At 36.9% G+C, this 27,725-nt stretch overlaps 1 protein-coding gene across 4 annotated transcripts in view; it reads right to left on the bottom strand.

The window, feature by feature from the left end:
* The window catches only part of LOC124164195 (purine nucleoside phosphorylase), a 71,685-nt gene that overhangs the window by 5,737 nt on the left and 38,223 nt on the right, over positions 1-27,725 (bottom strand). For 2 of the 4 annotated variants that reach the window (XM_046541412.1, XM_046541409.1), the window contains exon 2: positions 1,652-1,746. In XM_046541412.1, the coding sequence (XP_046397368.1) occupies positions 1,652-1,746 (95 nt within the window). Of the gene's footprint in view, positions 1-1,651; positions 1,747-3,485; positions 3,566-12,286; positions 12,393-27,725 lie in introns of those variants that run through there. The other 2 variants (XM_046541411.1, XM_046541413.1) reach the window with 2 other exon arrangements.

Below are 27,725 nucleotides of genomic sequence, written 5' to 3'. Positions count from 1 at the left end.
CAATCCAATTGATCCACTGAGTGAACGAACCGATTGAACATCACGTATACAATCCGAGCATGGTAAAGCATGCGATCAATGGCAGTGGAGCAGCGAGGGGGGGGGAGGGTTTTGGGGGTTAAAACCCCCCCAGAGCTCAAAGAAATTTTTAAGTTTAATCCGTTTCGTTTAATTGGATTAATATTACTAATAGAATAGTGTAAGGATTAATAAAATATCCCTCATAAAGCCGTAAAACTCACCATTGTGAAGCATTTATCTTAAAATGCCGCAATTTATTAATCTCTCACCTACCGCTTATCCTGGTGGGTATTCCATGCCCCCACACACCCCGGTATTAGTTGCACCTAAACCCCCCCCAGCCTTAATTCCTAGCTGCGCCCCTGATCAATGAGATCAAAAATGGTTAATTGATGGAGCGCCTCCCAGCACGATTCAAATTGTCCGATTCGGAATTGACTCTTCAATCCAGGATTTTCACCTCGTTTTCCATCCTCACATCAGCCAAAGTGAGTCACCAAAGTTGTGACGTCATAGAGAATCTCGAGACCAAACAGCACGAGTGAAAACAATCGCAGATAAGCCTTATCAGCACAAAGAACATGTTTTTGGAGGTAGTCTTTGAAGAGCCGACGAGCAAAATCCATACGCAACACCAAAGCGTAATTTTCTGAAAGATGCCGCGTCAGCTGAAAATAAGAGACAAAAAACTTTTGCTTTAGTACGTTTTTTTCCAAATAAATTTACTCCAACTACAGACTTAATATATACTTTCATAGGAAACATGAAATCTAAATTGCACAGTAGATAATGCATACCTTTATGCCAAAAAAGGCCGACCTATTTTTTTCAGTGGGGGTTCATTTGGAGGGGCTTTACTGTGGCCCCCAAAAATATTGTGGGGAAAGGATTTGAATCCCTTGACCCTCCCACGTCTCCCCCACTGCTGGCTAAGGCCTTGACGAGGGAGCATTAGTTGCGTTGCCAAATGAATGTGCATCAAGGCCGTTCTACACGGGGCACGTAATTTCTCAGGTTAGAACTACGATAATTTCTCATTATGGCGTGCAATTTCACGAATACACAAACGAAATTACTGTCGACGTCAAAATGATGTGCCGCTGTACTGTAAAAATTTATATCTGGACTTCAGTGCATACCATAGTAATAAATAACATGTCATTTAAAGGAAATATTATTTTTAATTCTGATTTATTTTTTTAATGAAAATTACATAAAAGGGTAGACACGCGAGTGCAATAAATGACTCCACGCACCATAAAATTGGCCGTTTTGTCAACTTTATACACTTTGTAACTCCACCTAGGGAAAACTACAACGTCTACAGCATTCATCTTCCACAATAAGTTTTAAACATTTATGTAGATTAATAAAATGGCTTTTCGTATTTTTAGAACGCATATTTTGTTGTTAAATAATGAAAATGTTTAAACACTATCTAGTCCTACAGTTTACCCCGAAAGAAAAAATAAAACACTTCTTAAGGGGTGGAAGGTGGTCTCCTCCACGGTAGGTCACCGATCACGGGACGGTCTCGTACAATTCCACTAAGGCATGTATTAAATTTCAAATATAATTAATAGTACAGCCATACTACTTCAGCCGCAGAGCGGGCGAACTTGTGACTTACCCATTCCTGACCCACAGATGATGCCGACCTTGGGCTTCACGGGCACCCTCTCGATCAGGAAGTTGGCTATTTCCTGGACCAACTCATATGTGAACCTGTTTCGAGAAAAAAGAAAAAAATCAGAGAGGCCAAACATGGTCCACGTCCCTCACCAGAGCAAGCATTCCGTCGAGTTTGGATGAGGAAAGCAATCTCCATTTGTCAATAGAATCCCTATAGCCATGGATACTTCATTGGGACAGTGGGCATTGGAAGACACATAGATGAGGGTCGAATTGAATTTTGTTTTTTCAAATGTCCTAATGATTAAAAGCGCCGGCAATCGAATGATTTGAACTTGGGTCACCAGAATTGAAGAATTAAACTGGACTTCGAATATTTTTAATTGAATATTTAACTGGAAATATAATAGTAAGACAGAAGTAAGAGTAGTTGAACCAACGACAAGCAAATTTCATCTTGCCAAATATTATATATATGTATTTTTTTATGGAAAAAAATTTCGGTATCTTAAATGAAGTTTTGAATAACCACAATTTGCATGTCGTTTACTTACACTTTTCCGCAGGTATGAAGTTATCATGCGTGAATACTTACATATAAGAATATTCAAGGAAATAAATATGAATTTTAAATGTATACATATAAGATCATGTTATTTTTTTTAATATTTCATTACGCATATCAAATAAAAATGTAAGCCAACTTTCAGAAAATACTACTACTTTCATTGGTTCCATAACTAGTAGTAAAACTTATGGCACGAAAAATCAGCAGGCAACTTAAAGATACAATTCCGAAGAAACAGACCAATTGGCTTCCAAAAAAGCATTAACTGTAATTTAATAATAAAATATGTGGTTACAGACGAATTGAACTCAACTTTATCCCCACCAAATTCAATATTGTTAATAACTGTATAAAGGCGTTCTGACGATTTCCGTTCCTTTTAGTAAAAATATATGATGTAATTTATATAAAAAATAAGTTGAACGCCTATGATCCATGGATGATGAGGCAGAGGAATGGTATAGAGTATTTTCCTTTACTCGGATCAATTTTCAACGTGAAGCACATTTTATAAGAATATCTCGTAAGGACCTTTCATCCTTTATTTGCGAAAATAATTAATACGATATTCTGATATATTTAAGGCTACATAGATAAATGGTAAACCTTTATCAGGCTCCTATTACACTGACGAGAGTAAAGCTGCGTGGAAGACAACGATTTTCCATGAAATTTCTATCATGATTGGCTTTGCAAGGGGAATATTTTTATATCTTCTTAGCGCGAGATGATTTTTTTACGGAAAAAAAAGCAAAAATAACCAACTCATGTCATTTGTACTATTTCAAGGAACAATTAAAATTAGGTTTTTTTCATAATAATTTAAGTAAGATAATAACTGGGGGCGTTGGTAAGGGTAGGGCCCAGAGGCACAGCGCGAGCCCAGACGTGGTCCAAAAAGAGGCATCCATAATTTGCGGATATTTGCAGTATTTACCAGAGTTAAACGAGCATAAATACACCCCTCAATCCCTATATTTACCCCATATAAATTTGTGTTATTTGTCTATTCTGAGTTCTGTGGTATTATATAACCATATTATATTCTTAATAGTCGAGTTCAAGAACAATAAATCTTATTACTATTACCACTTTTCAGCTACTAAACCATGTAATGACCAAATAAAATTATAAAAGATTCCAATGCAACGAGATGAGACTACATAGGAATAAAGATGCAAAATATCCATCAAATGGACATCACAATCACAACTAATTCTATATTGTATGTTTTCCTGACTTAAGAATCAAGAAATTGACTCACATTTTGGAGAAGCGACTCGCACCTCGATGTGGGGAGACACAATGTCTGAATATCTTGAATTCCCCTTCTGCTTAAAAGAGTGGAAACTACTATCGATAAGAAATTAGAAAAATTGCGATAAAAGCGGACTGAGACTAATCCGTTTCCTTGAAGCATCTGCTGTCCACAATCACGTGATGTAACTTGGCAGGCATGAGGTTCTTGTGATTACGCTATTGAACTTCAGAGGCATGCAAGGAGGGGAGACACAAGTCTTTGGAAATATTTCTAAGCAACACACAATGGCAGCAACAGCTATGGGGTAGGCTAACTCATGACAGACAGCATTTTTCCATCAGAACATTCATTTTTGGCATCCTGAAGATTGTGATTATTTTACGAGTTTGTCCACTAAAACTGGAAATCATTCCGGGTTTTCCACATTGTCAAGCTTAACAGCCTCCATCGGCTCAAATTTTTCGTAGTGAAAATTAATTTAGTTTCTCAATGAAGTTCTACATCAATCCAGGCAAGGCAAGCTAGACTATAGGCCTGGTTACACGGTACATTAACACATTCGAGTTATTATGTGAATGCAATAACGATTTTGCTGGACCGGAAAGGAACATATACGAATGCATAAAACAGGTTCTATTTTATTTTCATAACTTCGCATAAGTTGCATTTTCGTGTTCGTTCACGCGTTCATTCATTTAGACTTTAACCCGAACGTGTTAATTGATCCTGTAATTAGGCCTTTGGTTTTAATCATGGTACAAGGGTGTACCCAGGATGAAAACTGGGGGGGGGGCAAGTCATAATTGTTCAAGTTGTAGGTAAGATTTAAGCATGGAAAAGGTGGATGAAATCAGCATTTTAAGGAAACTTTAACAGCTCTTTATTAGTTTTTAAAATTATTTACTTGAAAAAATATTATTCTCCTCAAGACATTTGGGATTTTTGCTTATACGGAGGGTAGCTGCCCCATCCTGCCCCTCGCTGTGTACGCCCATGTCATGGTGACGTAACATTAAACGAAGCGATTTTTTACTATTATTCAAACGAGGTTTCTAATAGAACCTGCAAAGAAGAAATGTATCCGTAAAAGAAATCAAGCGAAAGAAAACAAAAAAAATCGCTTCGCAGCATTTGAGAGAAGCAACTCTCCCTCTCGGCCGGTCGTATTTTGTCTATTTTCGTGAAGTAATACTCATTTAAAACTTACGCAATCACCTTGAAATTTTCAAGACATATAGAGGGTATTAAGCAAACCTCAAATATAAGAATCTGATGAAATACTGAGGTAATAATTTTGAACTCTGCGATGCAGGTAAATTTTAGGAAGAATACCCAGAAACGCGAAGTACGAAAAATACCCAGAACATTTCAAGACGATAGAAGTTTTTAACTAGTAATAATTCACGAAAAATAAAGTTCAAATAATTCCTCATTTTAAAACTGCTAAGACGGCTTCATGCGATTCGATCCGGATAATGTAATTCCTTAGAATATACTCTCGGGCAATAAGCCCACCAAAAGTGAAAGGATATCGTGGTAACATGCGGCACCAACCAATGCCCTCCGAACAGGATTTATTCGAGTCAGATAATGTGTTTTCACAGAATATATTCTCACTCAGTAAGTAAGTTTCTAACTGAAGGCGATAGGATATCGCATAAACTAACTCTGTAATTAATATCGAGGATACGAGCATGTCATGCCGACTCCATTGGTTTCCACGCAAACAAAAGTAAACTACATACCATATGTAATTGGAATTATAAGATAAATAAATTTTATGCGCGCATTCTCAATATCTCTCTCGCAAATATAAGTTTTCCACTTTGATAAATACTGATTGAAACATGTAGAATAATACAGCGTAGAACAGCATTGGCTTACACAAAAAGTCATAATTAATGTAAAAAGCGTGTATGTATATCTTTGGGGGGAAAATGGACAAATATCAGGGGAACATAACGGCTCTTTTGCACGTGACGCATTCCATACAGTTCACTCGCGGTACTTACGAAAGAAATCAAAGTTTATAAATTGGCGGAGGAGGAAAAACAGGTTTTTCATATATTATGTCAATGCATCTGCTGCAAATGCATTAATATGTCTAGTCACGTGAAAATTAAAATGTTACAGATTAGATTAAATCGATCCACCACTTGGTTTTCTGAAAACGCAAAGTAGGGAAATAGAGAGAAGATAATATTACGTAACACTAATATTTTTCCATCTAATTTTTCACCGTCGATCAGATAAAAATATCGTAAAACAAACGTTCACTCAAGAGCAGGAATAGAAGGGACAACAACTTTGCTATTTCCGCATGGTAATGTATGTGGAAATAGCAAAGTTGTGGAAATGTGTGGAAACCATTTACATGTGGAAATAGCAAAGCTGTTTTTCATTCTATTCCTGCGATTATGGATTTCCACCAAGTTACGCCCGCTACTATTAATTATATTCACTCAAGAGGGCTTACTGGTTTTCAGGCAGGATATTAATCAGTTTGTTTCAAGATACTAGACCGTGCAATGATTTTTTTAAAGGTGGAAACTTCAATCAAATCGTTTCGAAGTTCGGCTCGTCATTGCCAGAGGTCAAGAAGCAAGTGTCCTTTGAACATTATCCAAGCAACGCTCAGCGGCGTTTCCCAAGCGCAACCCCAAGGACGCCGTGATCAAACTTAATGAGCGAGAATTCTCTGAATGAGACTGTGGATTGGTGTTAGTGAACGTACTCTAGGCACACCATTTCATCTACAACGGCTTCAAAATAGATCAAATTCACCAATTTATGAGCCAAATAATTTTTGGGGGTTCTTATAAAATAGGTACAGTGAGTCCTCGTTCTACGTCACCCCGTTTAACGTCATTTCGCGATAACGTCACGAAAATTTTGAGACCGTCATTCGTTTATCGCACCTTTGCTTCGCGATAACGTCAGGTCTGGTCAGGTCTTTTAAATTTCGCGCGAGAAAAAATGCGAAGCGGCGGGCGTTGCAGGTTGTTCGTTTTGTGGGCGGTAATATAGTCAGTCTAAACGAAGTGTAAAACGGTGTGTTTAATGTCAATTTCAATTACGTTTATAGCAAATTTTCTGCTAAATGAATTCTTAGGTAGGTGCGCAAATGTTAAGTGCGTAAATGTCAAGTAAAGTTTTAGCAAATTTTACTTGACATAACGGTTTTCTGGAACCTGAAAAGTGATTTCTAGGGATTTTTCCGGGTAGAACTCGGAGTATTTGTCGTCACTTTTTCGCCGTGTTCTCAATAATCTTGGTTCCTGTAACTGCGACGATGTTTCAGCGATGATGATGCCCAGGTGACCACCATAGCGAAGCCGAAAAAACAAACGCGGGAAGATACAAAAATGGAGAAGGATGTACGTCGCTGCTGGTATTGCCGTCAATGAAGACAGGGACTCGTGTTTATGCCATAGTTTGGCATTCCCATCGTAAGAAATGGCCCAAATATGATACGCTAAAATTTTTTCGCGTAGGAATTGTGAGGTCTAGGAGCCGATATTCACTTTTTACATTGTTTCTTATGGGACATTGTGCTTCGATTAACGTCATTTCGTTTAACGTCACATTTTTCAGGAACGGTAAGTGACGTTAAACGAGGACTCACTGTATATAATTAGTGGGGGGTCATTCGGAGAGATAACACTTATGTCATTACCTCCCAATCGTTTCGGAGGGTACTTGAACTACCAGACTCCTTCTTATTTACACCATAAGCGCCCTTCGGATAATGATTGAAACAACGAGTTAAGTGATGTATGATCTTAGGTTTTCCCGGCGTATCAGTCGCAGAAAATTTTCTCGGGTTTTCCACCGGTTAATGTCGTCCATGTCTCCCGACGTTTCGATCAGTGACTTGCTGATCATCCTCAGGGGATCTTCGGAAGATCTTGCTGATCGAAACGTCGACAGACATGGACGACATCAACCGGTGGAAAACCCGAGAAACTTTTCTGCAACGTGTTCAGTGGAGGAAAAATGTCGGTCATAATCGATTTTTTAGCGAAATGAAAAGCTCGACTTTTCAACAAAAATCTAACTTTGAAACAAAAGATTGATTTATAGAAATAATTTACGTTTTTCGAAAACAGGTCGTACAATAAAAGTGTATTATTCTTTCGGAAAACACTCAAAATACAAATTTGAGAAATAAATCCAAAATTCTCTTCTCAAAATATTGAACATTTAGGAAAAAATTATAAATGCTCACTTATTAAAGTTTTGGGATCTCAGCTTGGAACTATTCGGCTCCATTATATTGTTTGATGAAGGATCGACTGATTGGGATGCTTTGTTGAAGTCCGAGGGAGTGCCTTTCCAATTTTACCGGCCTTAGAGAGAAGTCTTTCACATGGGACGGATGACGTTATCACAGGCCGATAGTGAAGCTGCTGAAATCAAACTCAATTATAAAGATTGAAGTTTAAAAAGTCGAGTTTAGATCGAAACTCGAAGATAGTGGCTCGATATAGATTTCCTCGATCTTTGACTATTAAAACTCGATTTTCGAATTTATCCGAAATCGATTTTTCCATCACTAAATGCGTTGAGCAGTGGTTCAGCAATGTGGCTGGGTAGTTAAAAGCACCAAGAGCCAAAACGTCTTGTTGTTGCCATTTCAAATAAGAGGAGAAAGAGAAAAGAGCATGGCATGCTAAAGATGCGTTAACGATGCGGACACATCAAAACATAACGCCTAGAAGTTCGAGGTGTCACAGGAAAGGAACTATCACCATTCTAAATGAGTGAAATTCACACCCTTGTAGATTAGTCCGGGGAGAGCTCTACTTTGATCATCCAAATCAATCTCTGGGGTGGATCACATAGTGATTCGAGAGTAGGTGATATAAGTACATTGCAATATCCCGAAATTTATCCGCACGTGCCTTAAATCAGGGTAACCTCTACCCTAACCTATCAAAACAAACCTTCATGTTGAAGTACTGGATGATCGGAGGCTAAAATGCCTCACTGTGGTGGTCATAAGATGACACAAGAGAGATGGATAGTGGTGCTCTCATCATCCACACTAGATAACACTCTTTCAGAGTATATGCGGCAAATAGTCATATGATAACTTGTATTGGATCATCCGATTCTTGCGTAACTTAAAAGCGCCATTACAATCGCGCGATGAAAATTCAGATGACCCAGAAACCTATCCATCATGCAACAAATGCACTTTCCAAGAATTCTCTCGATGTAATACCTCGTACTGCATTATTTATGTAACCGTACAACGGAAAATCAAAGTTCTCCTGTCTAATTTATTTTATCCCCGTTACCATCTTGACACTTTCAAGTCTGTATATCTCCTCCGACGACCGCTTATTGATTGATAATGAGCGTCGGATCCTGCTGTTGTGATACTTTCCAAGAAAGCGAGTAAATACCATCGGCGAAGAAGTGATTTATTGCGCGAAAAGTCGTTCAAGTTCGGAAAATAATTTCGATGTGAGACATTTAACATTCATTCGTGCTCACAAAAATACAAGGCTTGTACTTGTCGAATTCGTCCCAAATGTTCTACCACTTAAACTACCCAAGATCTTCAGATCAAGACTGGCCATTCGATTTTTAAGCTCGATGTTTTAACCACTATACACGCATGTCCGACGTAAAGGCCGCTATACACGGTGAATGATCATGCTAATGATCATGCTGAATGATCACGTTATCATTCACAGGACCATGCGAGAAAAATAGAACATGTTCTAATTTTCACTGAATGATCATGCGCATGAAGGTTCATTCGCGAATTGTTCCGTTATACATGGTGAATGATCATGCGCATGAAATCATTTGCCGTGTATAGCGGCCTTAATGGGTCTAAACTATTCCCTCTTTTCCCCCTCCACTCAACTTCTGAGATCAAAACTTAACTATGATCAGCGGAGCGTATCGATTAATTTAGTTTCGTTCCCTGGAGAGAAGTTTTGTCCCGTGTCGAAACTAAACTCCTTCATCATCATCTTCACTGGTCAACAATCCTAGGATTGGTTTGACGCAGCTCTCCACTCAGTTCTCCTATCAGCTAATCTTTTCACACCTACGTATTTCTTCTCTTTCACATCTCTCTTTACTTGTTCCATATATTTTGTTCGAGGTCTTCCTTTTCCATTCTTGCCTTCCACTTGTCCTTCGACGATTGTCTTCATCAGGCCATCATGTCTCAAGATGTGGCCTATAAGGTTGTTCCGTCTTCTTATTAAACTCCTTGGTGATTTTAATTTCGTGCGGGAACGAAACTAAACCCAAGCCTCGTATTTTCGTTTCGCTCCGGGTCGAAACGAAACATTTTCATTTCGTTTCACTTGCCATCCCTGCTTCGTACACACTCCAGATGATGCAATTACGACCCCCGTGTAAAACGGCCAAATGAAGTGGAGAAAGTATACGTAGCCAGGAGAATCCCTTCAGCGCGACTCTTTCGTCCTTGAGCGGAGCCTTGTTCACGGCCATTCAATAGTAAACATCACCTGGGACAACTTGCTCGGTATGCATGCGGTGAGAAGCTGGGTGAAGGGCGAATGACGCAACCCCGAGGGGGAGAGAACGATACGGCGGTGGAGGATGCCGCGAGATGGCGAGCTTTCGTTTCGCTATTTTTTTAAGCAAATTCCTCATCCATCCCGTTACGAAAACCGCCGCGAGTTATCCGAGAGCCGGCAGTAAAAAAGTAGTCGAGTGACGTTTTCGAGACCAATCAACCATTTCACTAGCGCACGCTGCGTTATTGACGTTCCTCCTCCTCATGCTCTAGATGTTGATTAACGCGAGGAGAAAAAAAAACATGCCGCGGCATTTTTCTCCCCCGGAAGAGATGAACTGTTCGATACGCATTCCTCATTGCGAGGAATGAGCTGGTACCAATATAAAACCCAACAATACAATGAAAAATATGGCAGGAATGTAACAAAATAAACATATAACCATAAGGGTAGTTTTGATATGAAGTATGACGTACACATTTCGACGATTAGAATTATATCATATATATTGTTACAGAAAGGTCTTTTTCTCTCATTCCGCGTATGCTCCGTTAATATTGCACCTATAGTGATAAGTGAGGCAACATTTTAAACCGGCCTCTGACGAAAAATAGAATCTCAATCTGAAATTTCGTTATTTATCCAAAAATTTGGCTTTAAAGTTTCGATTCTTCCTTGCCGATTACTTACGTCTCCACAAATTTTTCGATTCTAAACTAAAAACAAAGGTTTAAAAACCCGTTAAATACATAAATAAACCAAAGAAAATTTACATAAGTAGGCAAAAGCGTTAAAAATAAAATCTAAGAAGTATGAAGAATGTTAAACGTCCTCTATGAGAGACATCGTAAGTAAGGAACTTAAAAGTTTTCCTGGATATCAGACAATTACTTATACCACTTATTTTTATCAGGGCGCGACCCGGGTTTCATCATCATCTTCAGGCGCAAATTATGATTTGTTTATCTTATTAATGTCACCTATATGATCGTTGGTTACCTAGTTACTTGATGAATTTAAAACGGACGCCAGAATAGGGGAAAAGGATGGATAGAGAGATAGAGAAAGTTATCCATCAAGAAACGGATCGCCTCTCTCAATATTTACTTCAACAGCATGTGTCTCCGGCAGATCTCTATCCATCCTTTTCCCCTATTCTGGCGTCCGTTTTAAAATTCATGAAGTAACTAGGTAACAATAATAAGATAAACAAATAATAATTTGCGCCTGAAGATGATGATAATTCATTGTAACCCGGGTCGCGCTCTGATAAAAAATAAGTGGTACAAGTAATTGTCTGATATCCAGGAAAACTTATAATGGAATACCACAAAGTAAAAGAAGAGTTATTGAATAAATGAAAACATCGTGTTGAAAGTATTCAATTATTATTATCAACGGGGATTTACAACAAAAATTGAAAATAGTACGAAATGCACATGGTGGTTGTGCATGGGTGAATGGTATAAAATTGTTATGCATAAGAGAGAGAGACCCGTTTTTTCGCATGGACAGTTGTATGTAGCATTTTTTCGAGTTCCCACTTTCCGTGATATTTATGACGCAGGATTCTCCAACTTTTAAATACTTAATGTCAATCACAGCAGTTCGATTACCGGACCACAAAATATATTCACAATACTCTGTGAGCTTGAAATATAAAAACTCGGTGCATCAAATCGACGAAATTTTAAGTTACACGTGCAGGTAGAGATTTCCAATAATGTAAAAATCAAAATTCAGTGCTTAAACTGCATACCACTTGTATAATAGTAGGATGACGTGGTATGAACAGGAAATTTAGTGAGAAAAGCTATGGAATAGTTAAAAAAAATAATTGGTTAGTGATGCAATTAAGTTCAGTGGAAATTTAGCTATATTCGAAGTAATTACATTAAAGTAAAGGATCGCATCAAACATCATAAAACCAGTTTTGCCATTGCATTCCTCGCCAACATTTGTAAATGGTAATGCCGATATTATAAAATTGATGATTTTGCAATTACTTTGAACATAAACCCAATAGTAAATTTATCACTTCAGAGTTGTTTCGTGAAAAGGTAATGAAGGTATTATGAATAAGAAACACACTTCACATGAATAAACGACAATAAAAGAAAAATTAGCAAGCAGTGATGGGAGAAAAGAAAGACTTGTATCACCCACAAAACTATGAAAATAAATACATACATGAAACACGGACTTTTTTCAATTGAAATAAATGATTTTAAATTGTGGGACGAAGCCAGCGTCAGAGCCAGGAAAATTAAAACGAGAAAAAAGCAATGTACTTACACATTCGTAGATGGACGAATTAATGCCATCGTTGATATAAGGCTCGGAAGAGAAGATTAAAATGAATATGTATAGGTTAACCTACACACTAGAAAATCCATACAAACTGACGGAAAACACATCAAAGACAGAGGTAGCAATAAAAATACAGTAACTGTTGCCCTGAACGACGTATTCCCTCCCAAATAATTATAAACACTGCATTGGTTTCCTTTTTCTTTCGTGAGAGATTTTATCTTATCACGCGATTCGGTGAACAGAATACGAGGCGACAGATGGCCCGCACCAGGCTACGCTTTGATATGAAAAGTCTAGGCATGTTTCATCCAAATTACACGCGTTTTATCAGCGCTATAGATCGTACGGTAGTAATTTAAAATGGCACCTGATATACAAGGAAGACTTTTCAGTGAAAGTGGAAAACCGCAGTATACATACGAACCATACACGTCACCACTCAGGTCATTCACGCGAAGTAGCAACTTTTCAATCCCATTCACAAATATTTATAGATAACATAAAAATTAATTCTAATCGAATGTGTAGAGACTTCTTCCTCAAAAGATATCGAAGATTTTCATCTCATTTTTCTCGCCGACTATAATTGTACTACCACGATTTATTCATAATAAAAATAGTTTTTAGTAAATAATTATTTTACTATAAAATTATTAAAAAGTGATATTTTCACCCCAGGGTTTTATCGCGAGTGGAAATATATACTTACAATTAGTAGAAGTATTTTTCTTTCGCGCTTAGCTGAAGTATTATTGTAGAGAACGGGGAAAGTAGTAAAGATGAAAGTTATTATTCTCATAAATCAAATATTGACCTTAGTGTCAACTATGGCATGAACAACTTTCCCATGGCATTCTTTAATACGAAAGTGAAACATAAAACTCCATTCCCAAGAAATATACTTAGCGTTATCAGAGAAAATTGAATAAATATTGTTGCCTAAAATAGAAAAGTAATTAATTAAAATTCATTTCCTCAGCCAAGAAATACGCTCTAAAACAGCCCTCGAGTATCATGACGACCTAAGAGATCATAATAAACATTATAGACTAGCAATGATGTAAAAGTTTCTTTTTTGAAATGCAGGCGATTACCAATAGAGAACTAATGCATATATCCTGAAAATTCAAGATGATAGCATAGAAGTAAAGATTTATCGGGTTCGCACCGGGTCAAGTTTCGTTGAATTTCGACGTTTCGATTAATCAATTGGATTCCTGAATCCCTGAAGACGATGGGCGAATTTCCCATCGAAACGTTGGAAGGAGACATGGAAGACCTGACCCGGTGAGGAACCCGAGAAATCTTTACTTAAATTGTTTGCCCGAAAAAAATTATATCATGATAGCTAAGGTTTGAAGAAATAATACCTCAGGAAATTAAGACAAATTATGGCCGGTCGATAACAGCGATGGGTCATCTTAAATAAGAGGACAAAAATTACGGAAAGCAATGTCTTATATTACGTCGAGAATAACGTGACCTAAATGTGGCATAACTGAAGATAACAGGAAGCAATGAATCCTTCCGAGTGATTACAGGAAGGCATTGGACTAGCCCATAAAAAATAAAATGTTGACAAAATAATCCAAGAATATCTCGTCGCAACCTCACTTAGTCGGTCTCTGAGACATTCCTTCTAGCACTAGAACATTGGAAAAACTGAAGTCACGATTGGGAAGCGGAGGATAACACTCTGCTGGGTTTCAGATATGTCACAAAACGATATAGTGACTTAATCTGTTAAGAATTTCGATGATTCTTCTTCGCACTTGTCAATGTTCCCGCGTGAAATGTTGTGCTTGAGTTAATAGGTTCTCAGAACGAAATAAAGGAAAAATAAATTTTTGCAGTGTTTATAATGGATTACACTTATTATTATGAGTTCTCTTCCGTGTTTCTAATCTGCTGTTCCAAACTGCCTAAAATTATAACAGTGGATGTTTTGGGGGTTGATAAAAAAACGTTGTTATTTTCTAAGCGTGAAGACACATCATTTTTTCCCTGTATTATATCAGAGAATAGGCTGGAAATTAATAACACGAACTATTTTTTGTTTACTAGTTGACGCAGTGTTGTCATGGTGCCGGAACCCCGTTCCAGGCAAAAAGACATCATACCTAATCAAATAACACTTATATCAATTTTGGTGCCTCAAAATTCCTTATATGATTATACATTCGTAGCAATAGCATTTTTTTAAATAAGCAGACGCAACTTTAAATAAAAACACACATTAATATTTAACTTGTTAAAAATTAAGGAAAGTGCGTTCCGGCACTACTACTCTTCTGCTAATCTGGAGTTGCATCTTTGTGCACCTAAGTGAATACTCAAGCTCACTATCAAGAAGCATCGCTCCATTGTGCACGAGTCAATTTGAAGAATGAATCTTCCTTCGGCGTATTCCAGCATCCACAGAACTTCGATAAGTTCAATCGAAATTACGTCCGCCTTATTAATCAACCAGTTTTGCAAGATAAGAATCCGTATTTCATTCCAAAGGATACAATACATTGACGAAATATGACATCCACGTATTACAAAGCTGATCGAAAGAGAAGATGGCTAGAAATATTAAATAAGGATCACAAAGGCATTGGAGTAAATATTGAAAGAAATCCTTGGCCAAACAGGCCCATGCTTAAAAATTGCATATGTAAATAGGGTCACAGCTCAGAGCCAGATCTGGCGAACGGCGAAATCTCCTTGAAGTCATCTTGTCAGGATTTCCAAGTATGACGCGGAATTTTACAGATAAATCCACCACTTCCCGGATCTCAACTCGGGATTGGAAGTTTTTTTTAATTATCTCAACCCAGTCCCGGACATGACCTTGGGCTGAGTCGAATTAAGAATTGCATTCCTTTGGATCATGCAAAATACCAATAACATCCGAGATTCGTAAACTAACCAGCAGAAAAGTAAAAAATCGCATAATGAGCACAATAGAGTGGTTTCCTATTATTTTTTATTGCCTAAATGGAAAGATTATTACTCCTGGAGTACGCATTTCACGCTCTTAGATTTTCGAATGACGATATCTATTTTTCGCGATTAAACGAGAAGTGAAAATTTTCAAGCGCGCGAAAACGCGACAGCTAAATAGGAATGCTGGGAAAAGTCCGTGTGACGTATTTCTGGTTCCAGCTGTCGGCGTGTGAGGTGACCTTGGGGCGAGGCTTGAGTGCTGATACGACGCAGGATGCTAGCAGTTAGCGCTTGGCTTAAATAAGGATAATTATTCCCCTATCAAATGAAGGAAACTTTCCAAACTTAGGCAGTTTTAATAGGTGATTATTAAGACATTCCCTGAGCTCTGTTCCTCATGCATGCATTGGTAATCTCAGACGATGTAAAACTCCTATCTACACGTATAGAAACTAGATCCCTGTGACGTCACGTGGAGTGGCATCGCATGGGCGCCAATCAGGCCATTTTCAGATGAGATTAAAATTGACCATTGCCATTCGTCTGAACTGAGATTTCTAAAACCAAATAATTTTTATATAATGAATACACTAATGGTGGATAAGGAATCGTAATCAATGTATTTCGTTTTCTTTAATGAAGGAAACTACCCTATTGTTCTGATACGTCTATAACTTCGATTAGACAGCGTAAATCAAGAAGGTGAATTTTTTTCCGGCAAATACCAAGAATGAATGCGGATAATTTTTATTAATAATGAAAAATCTAAATCTGTGGATTCTTCAAATATGACTTTGTACGCACATTCTCAAAGTATCATCATATGCAAGTGAAAAAAAATGTTGCTTCTATGGGAGATATATAACCGTAGTAATGTTTCAAACATTATATTGACCCTACCGATTTCGCCTTAGTATACTATTTTCAAGGGTACAAGTCCTAAGTTTTTGGTTGCGTGAGCCACGTATATTCAGCTGAAGTTGAAGCTTTACAATCAGGGAGAATAGCCATCAAAAGTTAAGTCTACAAAGGGATCACATGGTGAAGGGTCCTGGTACAACATCTAAAAAGTTTCATTAAAACCTCTCTCTTAAGTGCTAATATATAAGTGAATGGGGAAAATTAGAAATCGAAAGAATTACCACAGATTACTGCTCCAGGTCTACTAGTCTATTCATAAATCTCTAAAAATTCCATTTTATTCCCTTACCATTTACACGAAAAACTCTTTGGCGAAAAATTACCGTCATGTACATTCAATGCTAACAATAAGTGCTAGACAAAGGCCGATTTACATGTCAATTTCCAATAAATAATTTATACGTACTTTAATTCTAGTAATGGATTTTCTATGAGTTTTTTTTACACAAATACCATTAAAATCTAAACACAAGAAAATCACGTCACACTACATATAGCGTCATCCTTGCCCTTAGGGTTAAAAAGAAGTTTTTACAATGGAAGGGAAGAATTACAGGGGGAATAAAGGTTTACAACATTTTTGTAAATATTACAGCACGATCCACCACCATAATGTCTGTTTATCTTTGACAATTAATTATTAACATTCCCTTAGCAACCGTTACACGCCAAATTACTTCTGCCTCGTTCACATTACGATCGTACGAGCCGTCGTCGGAACTATCGTGCATTCACATTACGATGGTTGAAACCTGTGCTGCTCTCTAGTGCTGACATCTAAAGTGAACGGGAAATTGATGATTAGCAAAGCTGTTAAGGTTTGCATTGACAAGATGTTACTGTTTTCAACGTGTATTTACCGAAAAATTTTTCTTCCGCTCATATTCTTCCTTCCTAGGACAAATCCATGAAAATAATAGAGCTTCACGAGCTTTTCGTCCTTCTCTTGTCGCTTCCGTTTCCGGTCTCCCAGCGCCTAACCATAGTAAAGTGGCAACGTTCGGAACTACGTCAACTATAGTCAGAACTTGCATTCACACGGCTAGTTCGGTCAACTATCGTTAGGACGACGGCTCGGACTATCGTAATGTGAATGAGGCATTCGTCCCTCACATTTTATCGCCATTCTTTTAGTATTTTCCGCTATCTTCTATCATTTATTCCACCTTTATCACCGAGTATATTACGTAAAACCTCACTCTTACGGACAGTAACGTTAAAAAATATGTCACTCAGTGAAACGTGTCTTTAAGATTAATTATTTCCAGTTGAGAAAATCATTCTTTTCCAATTGATTTTTCCGGATAACTATTCTTTGAAGCTAAATTTAGGGCAGCTGATGGAAATGCTTCAGTGCCAATTAATAAACCTAAAAAATCAATCTGAAATTTTGAAAAAAGACCCTCAATTTTGATAGGGTTATCAGCGAAAATTTGAAATGCAAAATATGAAGGCTACTTTTCCATTTCAGGGTCATGAAAAATGATCGAGATTAACGGAGTGCCATATAAAGAGAGGTAAAAAGGTCACTCCGAATCGTGAAGATTATGTTGAAATCAGAATCAAAAGAATGGCCCACAACAAGGTCGGGCGGCAGAAGACGCTTTTATCACCACTAAGTGATATCAAAAGCCAGCTGCCGAATTGTAAGAGTAAATATTTCCGTAGAGATTTTCCTTCTTGTGTCTTTTAAATAAATATTCGAAACGCAGACTATTTTTAAACTATAGAAAGATATTTTATAATTGCGGTACTATCAGACAAAGTTAAGCGCCACAGCCACTTTACAGGAAAGACAAAAATACAAAAATATGATGTTACTCAGATAATCAAACATGGAGATAGTAGTGCCATCACCGATGTGAGGCTTTCAAGAGAAGATAAATATGAAGATGAGCTGGTTATTATTATTATCTCCTTCACTGGTTTTCCCTATCCTATTTCCATTATCTACTCAAAGCCTCTACTTAGAGAGAAAACTATTCCAATTCTGAGACTCTGGTTAAAAAAACCATGTCAGTGGAGTTAGAAAGAGAAAAAAATACTAAGTCCAAAAAATTAGTAAAATTGGACATTACAATATTTCCACTGGGTTTAATTTTGCATTACGCATTTCGTTGTAACGAACAACATTATCAAACTAGATTTGTTTGTAACAACAAAACGCGTGGTGTCAAAATAAAACTCAGTGGAAATATTGCAATGTCCATTTTTACAAATAATGAAGAAGAAGAAGGTGAGGTTATGTGTAAAGGGTTGGTACAAAATTTAAAAAACCAATTTTAATAATGATAAGAATTTCCATCACATCGTGCCTCACACCATACAAGAAAGTCCAAAAAAGTTGCCCGTAACCGTTTTGTAGAAGTGTCCGTACGTCAGAGGTTCATGACTCTATATACTCAATTAAAATACGTCAAAATTTATTTCAGAATCAATTACTAAAATGAAAACCGTGTATGATTCCACGAAACTTTCTATTAACCTACCGGACTATTATATCTAGTTTCCAGATAATGACTGACTAAGAGGTGTAATCCAGGTCGGCGAAATAAAAATATTTTTGAGTAATTCAAATGAGTTTTCGTTTTACTAAATCAATTAAAGTAATTCTTCGAAGTGCTGCCCCATAGCTACTTCGCCGCCATGGAGGTTGGCAAGTTTTGTTTGCCTTGCACGTTGACTGTAAATAAAATGAATGTAGCCTTCACAATTAGTTTTCATGATGGAACTAAATAAATTTCAGAATATTTTTCCTGCAATTTATTTGAGAACAACAATTATATATCATTGCCTTTTCATCGGAAAAACGAGATTAAATTTCTGAATCGTTTATTTGATGTAGTCTGTGTAAAACAATCTCCTTCTGCCGGGGAATTCAAAATTGCACTAAAGCCGGATTTATTCCGGAAGCAGAATTTTTAATACACGCGGCACTTACAATCAAAAGTGTTGGAATTTCACCCATGATGATTACGCCTATAAGGCCGAAAGCGGTGGAGTTAATCGAATCGTATGGAATGATAAAAATGTGTTATTACTGTCATCGTGGCGAAAAACCATAAATTGGAGCCATAAACTGGTGAAATAAGTTTTACTTCATTTGACTTCCAGTCGATTCTCGCCTTATACTTCAATATAAATTATTAATTGCATTAATTTATTGCACAATATAAATTTCTTATAAAATAACACGTTATTGTTATTTCAGAGTCTAAAATCAATAAAATCTCAAATGAGTCACAAATTATTTTTTGACGCATCGGAAATCCAGCACTCACAATCAGTAATCTCCCTCTCTTATGTTGACCGTTTCAAAGAATTAGGAATGAGGAAGAATAGGATGCATCTTTAAGACATGTAAACATCATTTGTTTAAGGATCGGAGAATTTACGCGCCAGCGCTTATCATTGAAGTCTGAGGAGTTTCTCCAACTCGTAAGGGCAAACGCACATGAACGTAATGGAAATGTCTGCAATTGTTAACAGGTTTCATGACCCTTTAGTTCAAACCTGAATACGATTGCAGATTTGAAAAGGCTGCATCAACTGATAACGGCCCTACTTCGTGAAATAGTGCCATGCTGGGAGAAATAATGCGATTGCTTATTTCCAAGAAAATGTTACGTCACCCTTGAAAAAGGTATAATCATGAATGGCTATGAACTCAACCATTTAAAAAGCAAACATGTCAGTTTTAAACGAATCGAATTGCCTTCAAAGTCGTTGGAGGTACCAACCACGTGTTTTTGCACCTGCGTCGAATATATGACGATTCGGCGTTGAAATTGGCTGGATTAAAAAAAAATAACAGTAACTATGTCTCCTAACATTGGAAGTTTTCTCAACATCTTCGTCCGCTGAAGAATTAAAAAAATATAAAAATCATACCGATATCATACCTTGTGCAACTCATTGAAAAGTTCTTTGTTTTTTCTTGTTTTTTTCCAGTCTTTTTTTTCAAAATTGATACTCAAAAATACCAAAGGAATGTCACAATATCCTACATTCAGGGGCGAATCCAGGATTTTTTCTGGGGGGCATAAGAGTCTCAAAGGTCTTCTCATGTTTGAGATTTAAAAAAATACAACAGTTGCTGTAGAAAATATTTCCTTTATCCTGATTTGAAAGTTATTGTTATTAAAATAAATGATTAAGTCTCCGTAATGTACACAATAAAACAAACGTAATGATAACCGTATTATTTTTTTTCAAATCCTAAGTTTTACAAGCAACATATAAATGTAGGCGGATTTAGGGGGTGACTCGTGCCCCCGTGCCACCCCCTAAATCCGCCTACGTCTACATTTATATGTTGCTTGTAAAACTAAGGATTATCATAAGTTCAACCGATTCAGGGATTATAACGATGATACAGTGGAAGTTCGACGTATTGAAATAAAAGAGAGTTGCACTTCTACACCATTATTTAATGTTTAATTATGGTCTCGAACCAGAATAAAGAAAAATAATTATTTAAGGTCTTGTACCAGAGATGCCTCTCTAAGCCGAAACGCGTCGTACGCATTAAATAATTGTGAAAAAGTGTAACAACCTTTTATTTCAAGAAGGAGCACCATATAAGATTATAATTTATTCCAAACGCTACCACCGTATCAGATCCGTTGAGATTCCAAAACGAACCAAACAGATCCGACTATTTCAAATCTTAATGGGTGTTTCATCACAAAGATTCTTTGACGTCATCCCATGATACATGAGGATGATTAGTTGTATTTCCTCTTCCCACATCAATCCCGATTGTGAAAATAACTTCCTCCACAGTTTGAAAATAAGAGAAAAATCAGCCTACCCTACACTTTTTTTCATTTTTACGGAATGAAACATTTTCCACTAAATAAATAAGTCGTTTTCGTAAAACTAGAGGCTTGCTCTCATAGAGCTGAAAAGTTTTCATTTTACTAATTGGCTGTGAAATCCATTTACACATTTTAAATAAGGAAATAGAGCCATAAGGATAATCAAATAAAAAAATCAAGTGTTCCATAAAAATACGAAAATGAATGGCGATATTACTAGATTTCGTTTTTTCTTGGTGAATTATATAAATAATAATTCTCGGGTTTCTAACTGGGTAATAAAGGAGATATTTTTAGAACGCTTTAAACTTATCATTTATCATGAATTACAAATTTCCAAGATAAGGTTCTTTTATATCGGCATTTACGTGTGCTCCATTTCATCCTCGTACATGGAAATAGTTTCAGTTTTTCACTCGTTGGCTTCAGGCACGTATCACGATAAACACGGCCGTTTTTATCTCAGTGTCAAAATTCAATTGATGGCTTCTGTGTCAGGATATAACTAGCTTGAAATTGACTCTGGAAATTACAGATATGTAAATAAGGGAGAGACCATATTTTCACATTGTGGAATGTGAAGCATAGCGTAAAGCCGAGACACACCAATTTTTAGTCCAATATCCTTCTCACAATATTGGATACAATTTCTCGCCCAATTTGGAATTTAGAACAGGTTCTATTTTCTCGCGTCTGATCTCCAATCAGAAGTGAATGTTGTTGACTCCTAGCGGCCAAAACAAAAAGCTCTTTGCAAAACAATCAGTTTGGCTGCAAAATAAATGGTTTTGCTCCGAGGATTCGTTTGAAATTTCTAAAATATGGACGAAAGAAGTTGTTTCACTATTGATTGAAACGTAAAAATCACACGAATGCTTACAAAATGTAAAATCATCGAAATACAATGGCGTTCTCTAGCAGGACATTAGAACACTATTATGGCCAATATTGGTCCAAATAATGATACACGTCATACTGTACATAGTGCAATGGCCATGATAGCGCCCAATATTTTTAACAATATTTCGCGCCAATTCATTGGCCAATAAATTGCAAAGTATCATACGGGCTTAAGGCTTGATTATTTCGCAAAATCATTTCCTTTTTTTGTATGATTTTCCTTACCTATGATCTGGGCATTTTCTTAGTTTCGTAATGTCTTAAGTAACCTCACCTAGGCTACAGAGACCAATTTATGCACTTAATTTGTGTAATAATTATTCTTTATTTTTTATAAGAAGACCTCTTAGAGGACAGAGTTTAAAAAAAAAACATCCTATCAAATTTAAAGTGGTTGATTTCAAGATTTACAATTTTTTATCGATCGTATCCAAATCTACAAGGTACCGTGCAAGCAACCAACAAGGTGTGTGGCACGGGGTGATTCCACATCAGGCATGCAGTACTCATCCTAGTCTTAAACAGACACACAGGCCAAGTACACAGGACAGCGTGATGTGTTCAGACCATAAACTAGGAGAGTGCTAAGGACATGAACATGCTACCATTCAAATAAAACTATTAACTAGTAATAGAAAACGAATATGTATGCATTTTCACTTTTTTATCGTATTTTTCAATAATTCTTTTAATAAATCTTAATTCACTTTTTACTTGGAGAGTGCTAAGTACACGAAAATGCTACTATAAAAATGAAACTATAAGTTAGTGATAGAAAACGAATATGCATGCATATTCACTTTTTCGTCGCATTTTCCAAGACTTCTTTTGGTAAATCCTAATTTGCGATTTGCCTGCCCGCATATTTCCTGAGTGCGCTTTCCCTTGATAAGTACTGGCTGAGAATTACTCCTAAATACTTTACCATCTTAATGCCACCGAAATTTGGTGGTGATAGCCTGAAGTGCCAACGTAAATTTAAAAATTAGCACTTCATTCATAAATACAATTTGAAGTTCCAATATTATATGGGAATGTATTGTATTTTATTCACTAAAAATGAATTATTTTTTAGTTGAAATATTCTATTACGTAGGATGAGGGATAAAGCAAAATATAATAATTTAGTATGATTTTAAATCCGGTTTAAGCTCGGGCCGATATATCGGTTCGTGGCACTTTGGAGCCCATGCAGCGAAAGTCGATTTATGGCATTAACAACAAGAGGGTTAACCGAATCTACATTGAATTACTTTGCTAATCATTGGCATGCGTGGAATAATATTGCACACACTCTTCATTCCCCGCCGCGTAATAATCCTCGGAGAATAAGTTGTTATGTTAGTCAATGCAACTCCATTTCCGTGGCAAGCGTGTGTTTATCTCTCGGCATTGACGAGGTTCATAGGAGGTGGTGAACCAGCGGGTTGCCGGGTGGGGAGGGGTCTGCGGGGGTCACGCGACCTTCCAACCACCCCCACCGACTCCTCTGCTCCCCCCAACTCCACCATTGCCCCACGCAAAGACGCATCGAGGCCGTCAATTGACGCCGAATGACATGTTTTCCAGCGACCGCATCTCTTCCGTCATTCGTCCGTTCGAATGCACGTAAGCTTTACGCTGCAAGCCAACAACAAGGTGTGTGGCACGGGGTGATTCCACATCAGGCATGCAGTACTCATCCTAGTCTTAAGCAGACACACAGGCCAAGTACACAGGACAGCGTGTTGCGTTCAGACCATAAACTAGGAGAGTGCTAAGGACATGAACATGCTACCATTCAAATAAAACTATTAACTAGTAATAGAAAACGAATATGTATGCATTTTCACTTTTTTATCGTATTTTTCAATAATTCTTTTAATAAATCTTAATAGTAAGGAATAGTAAGTGTTTCCTATGAGTTCGAGACGTAATAATTAAATTTAGCGGTTTCCAGCGATTCTTTGTGGAAAATTTGGTGAAAATTTTGAATGCATAACTTATAGGTACTTTGTTTTTCCACGGAATTTATTTTTTATTAAATTACGACCATGGTTTCGAAGGTAAACGTCATCTTCTCATGCGACCAGAAACGACCAAAGGATGACGTTATTCGTCGAAACTATGGTAGTTATTTAATTAAAAAAACTGTGGGAAACAAAGTATAAGTTATTTATTAAAAATACTTATAATTACTATGGGGGTTCCTCTATGACTTCCCCATTCAAAACAAGAAGCTAATGCACGCAATCTGCATTCATACTTTAAAAAATCTGATGACATCCTCGCATATTATTAGGCAAAAGCCGAATGATATGTATTCTATCGACCGCATCGCTTCCGTCATCTGCCGCAGACAAGGTCTTGTCTCTGATCACTATCGGCCTTGGTGACAGTGTTTCTGTTGGAACTAATAATAAATACACTTTACACTCACAATATAGTTAGCATACTCTCGCACAATTATAAATCTCTCACTCGTTTTTCTATAGATAGTTGAGTCGATTGATGTTGCCGGCACATTTCTTCACGATAATCAGCTTTTCCAAATCAATGTCTTCACCCTTAACCTATTCAAGGGATTGAGTAGCCGCGGATGAACAGGGATAATTCCAATCATTCCATTATAACGACTTCAATATTTTTGATAAAAATAAATATTTAATTAAATGACCTTGATATTAATGATACTCCTCGTGTAGGTTGTGAGACAATATTTATGAAAAGAGCTCTCGTAATGTCGAAAACTATGCATATTTCGTGGAATTTTTGACTGTACTCCAAAAAAAGTATCCATATTTCCTACGCAAAATGGAATTAAGGTTATCGTAGTGTTATAATTGGCTTTGAAAAAACATGATTCCAATTGTTTTTTTGTTCACATTTATGTCAATAGGATTCTAATGGTCAGATTACTCAACTTGCTCGAAAAAACTAGAATTTTGGAATTCAAAAAGCCAATAAAATCCGTTTGTTTCCATTGCTGAATCGATTTTACGTACTGTCATTTTACAGATAACTTCCAGAGACAGAGGAGGTTTCTCTGTGCTTGGAATTATTAAATGAATGGCTGAAGTGAAGAATATGGGAGTAATTTTGCACTAAAAATAAATAGATGGGAAGATGTAGTAGTATTAAATTAAAAAAGTGTATAATTTGCATAATTAAATAAATTTATGACCGGTGTGCAAACTAATCCACGCCCCCATCCACGTGCCCATTTTGCCTTACGGTAAATCTGTGTGTGTGATGGTAAACAGTGATGGTAATACATTCCCACATTCGAATCCACCGTTTCTTTACCCTACGAACCCTCAAAATAACCATATTCATATTTACAGTTTCTTTCTTTGTTATTCACGTTGACTTCATGTTAAAGAATAATTTTAGTGCAATTTGAATTGCAATGTTGGGAAGGGAATTCCTTATGTTATACATGACATTTAATACATTAGGTACCATTTATATACCGAAAGATCTCTCATATCCATTCGGCCAGGATGAAAAGTGTGGCTTATCATTCCTTCCAGGCATTCCACCACATATCACATTTCAAGAATGTTGGTTACGACCCCCTTGCCCCATTTCTATTTCTTATGCAAGAGATTTACTGCCAATTTGAATTCCAATATCTCTCGTTGTTTCAAAGAAATGCTCCTTGTCATTCTGCAAAAAGACCGAGGCACAGCTCACCATTATCGCGAGGAGTGTCGTAACGGAAAAAAATCCGTATTATAAAGTAGGGGTCTTGATATGGCTCTCTTAATCAAGCGCAATGAATCACCACGAATGATTGTATAACATCGCGTTATTCAGTAATATGCGCCCTTTGATGACCCTAAAATGCTACACATCATATTCTCGTGACGCGAAGCAGTTTTTTCCGTTGCAATCCGCCTTTGCGATGATGGCAAGGCCACGAAAAGCCATATCATCTAGTCCACAAGCCTCGCCATTTGGTCTTCAGGAAAATTTCAAATAATGTAACTTTATTCTCAATTTTAAGATAAAACCCGATATTATTTCCTACCAAATATTTGTTGAAATATGCTATCGCAGTCATTTTATAGGATTTCGTTTGTATCTACTTCCATATTCGTTGTAAGGAAAAAAAAGAAATTCATTTCCAATTTAAATTCAATAGTTTACTTTGAAAACCCCCTCATATACCAGAAAGAAACACTTCTATGATATTTTACAACAAATATTCAAATAAATTAGTCGCCTAAACAATAATTGATTAAAAACGCCAATTGCAGCATGAAAATCGCTGAAAATGATTCTCTTCAATGTCCGGTGAGCGTCTTACTTTATTTATTTTATTTATTAGCGTTTATTCTCCGTAATTCAACCTAGAGTTCATATCTGTGGTCACAAAGATCGCCAAAAGTTGATCATGTTTTTAAAATTCTGAGTCCGCGAAGGTGGTATGGATTAGGTGATCCTTTGTAAAGCCGTTTTTGTACTTAATCGCGATTAATAATGGCAAATAGTGCCTGCATTGGCAGTTTTGCAGCATTCTAGTTGTAAAAACAAGTTTTGTGGTTGACAAGATGAAAGATGGTGATGCAAAATTAAGTAAATATAAAAATTTCAGTACACCAATTCATTTTTTTTAATGCTCACTTGAAGTGATTTTGGTGCAACCTATATTGACAAACTGGTAATAAAACTCTTTCCAGGCTCTAAAGAGCTATGTAAGGATGAAGATAATATGTCATATTATGTTTTTTCCGAATTGAAAACTCCTACAATATGCGTTTGACTCATTACTCCGTCCTCTGGGTCCCATTCATTAAATCTTAGAAGTCGATACCATGCCTTTTCAAGCTCATGCATTCATCATCTAATTCTTTACAAACACACACAAAAATTTCTCAATCCTTTCACCCTCATACGAATAAGATCTTCTTTTCGACTATATCTATTGACCAAAACATAAATGCATGTTTTTTAATCGTGAATGCCCGAGTTCTCATTAGGGATGTCCGTCCGGATCCATCCCATGGTCTTTGATTGCACGATCAGCCTTCACAATGTGTGGCATAAGCGATAGGATAGCCTGGCAGTGACTTTCGTTGGTCTTATTGCCATTGGCTTTCATCTATCATGTTCCATACCATGAGAAAGGTCTTAAATCGGTTGCTTTTCTACTCTATATTTCCATTTTCGTCATTATTACCGTATCGCTGTGGTTTCTTTTAAGCTACGGCTTTACGTTGTCTGTCAACTTAAACGAATAATCCTAAATAAGGTAGTTCTCGTCTAACACCAGGCAAGAATTCCATTTATTGGAACATATTTAACCAGTTTTTACCTTAAAATTAGTGGTATATGTAATAGTTAAATACCCAAGAAAACTTACAGTGCTGACTTTCCATTCTTTTTTTGTTAGTGTAATGTAAAATAATACCCATTACTTATCGCGTGAAGCTTCAAATAACAGTGGGAGTTACAGTAACATAAGGTATTAGGGATGTGCGAGTACTCGAAAATTCGAGTCGAGTAGTTGGTACACGACTCGAGTGCTTCGAGTAGCATTACGAATGCCGAGTCGAGTTGAATACTTTCGGTTAGAGTTTTGTCGAGGACACTAAGTTCAGAAACCTGGCGTCAGGACGCGCTGCATGGCGCTTCATGAAACATTATTAAAATGGTACAAATGCTTTTACTCAGGGCTCTTTCTAGCAGTTTAGATGCATATATAAACTAAATGGCCACATGTTACCTGAGATTAATTCATTTCAATTGTGTTTATTGAACTGTTGAAGAGGCATTAATTTTCATTCATCAATCATCTTTTCTGTTTTACATCAAGCTAAGCATTCAGAATAGAAAATTCACCATGGGATTTGATTAATGAGAAT

Source organism: Ischnura elegans, chromosome 8 (genome assembly GCF_921293095.1).
Source record: "Ischnura elegans chromosome 8, ioIscEleg1.1, whole genome shotgun sequence".
Taxonomy (NCBI): Eukaryota; Metazoa; Arthropoda; class Insecta; order Odonata; family Coenagrionidae; genus Ischnura; species Ischnura elegans.
Note: the sequence above shows the minus strand (reverse complement) of the source record. Positions and strands in the feature narration are given on the sequence as shown.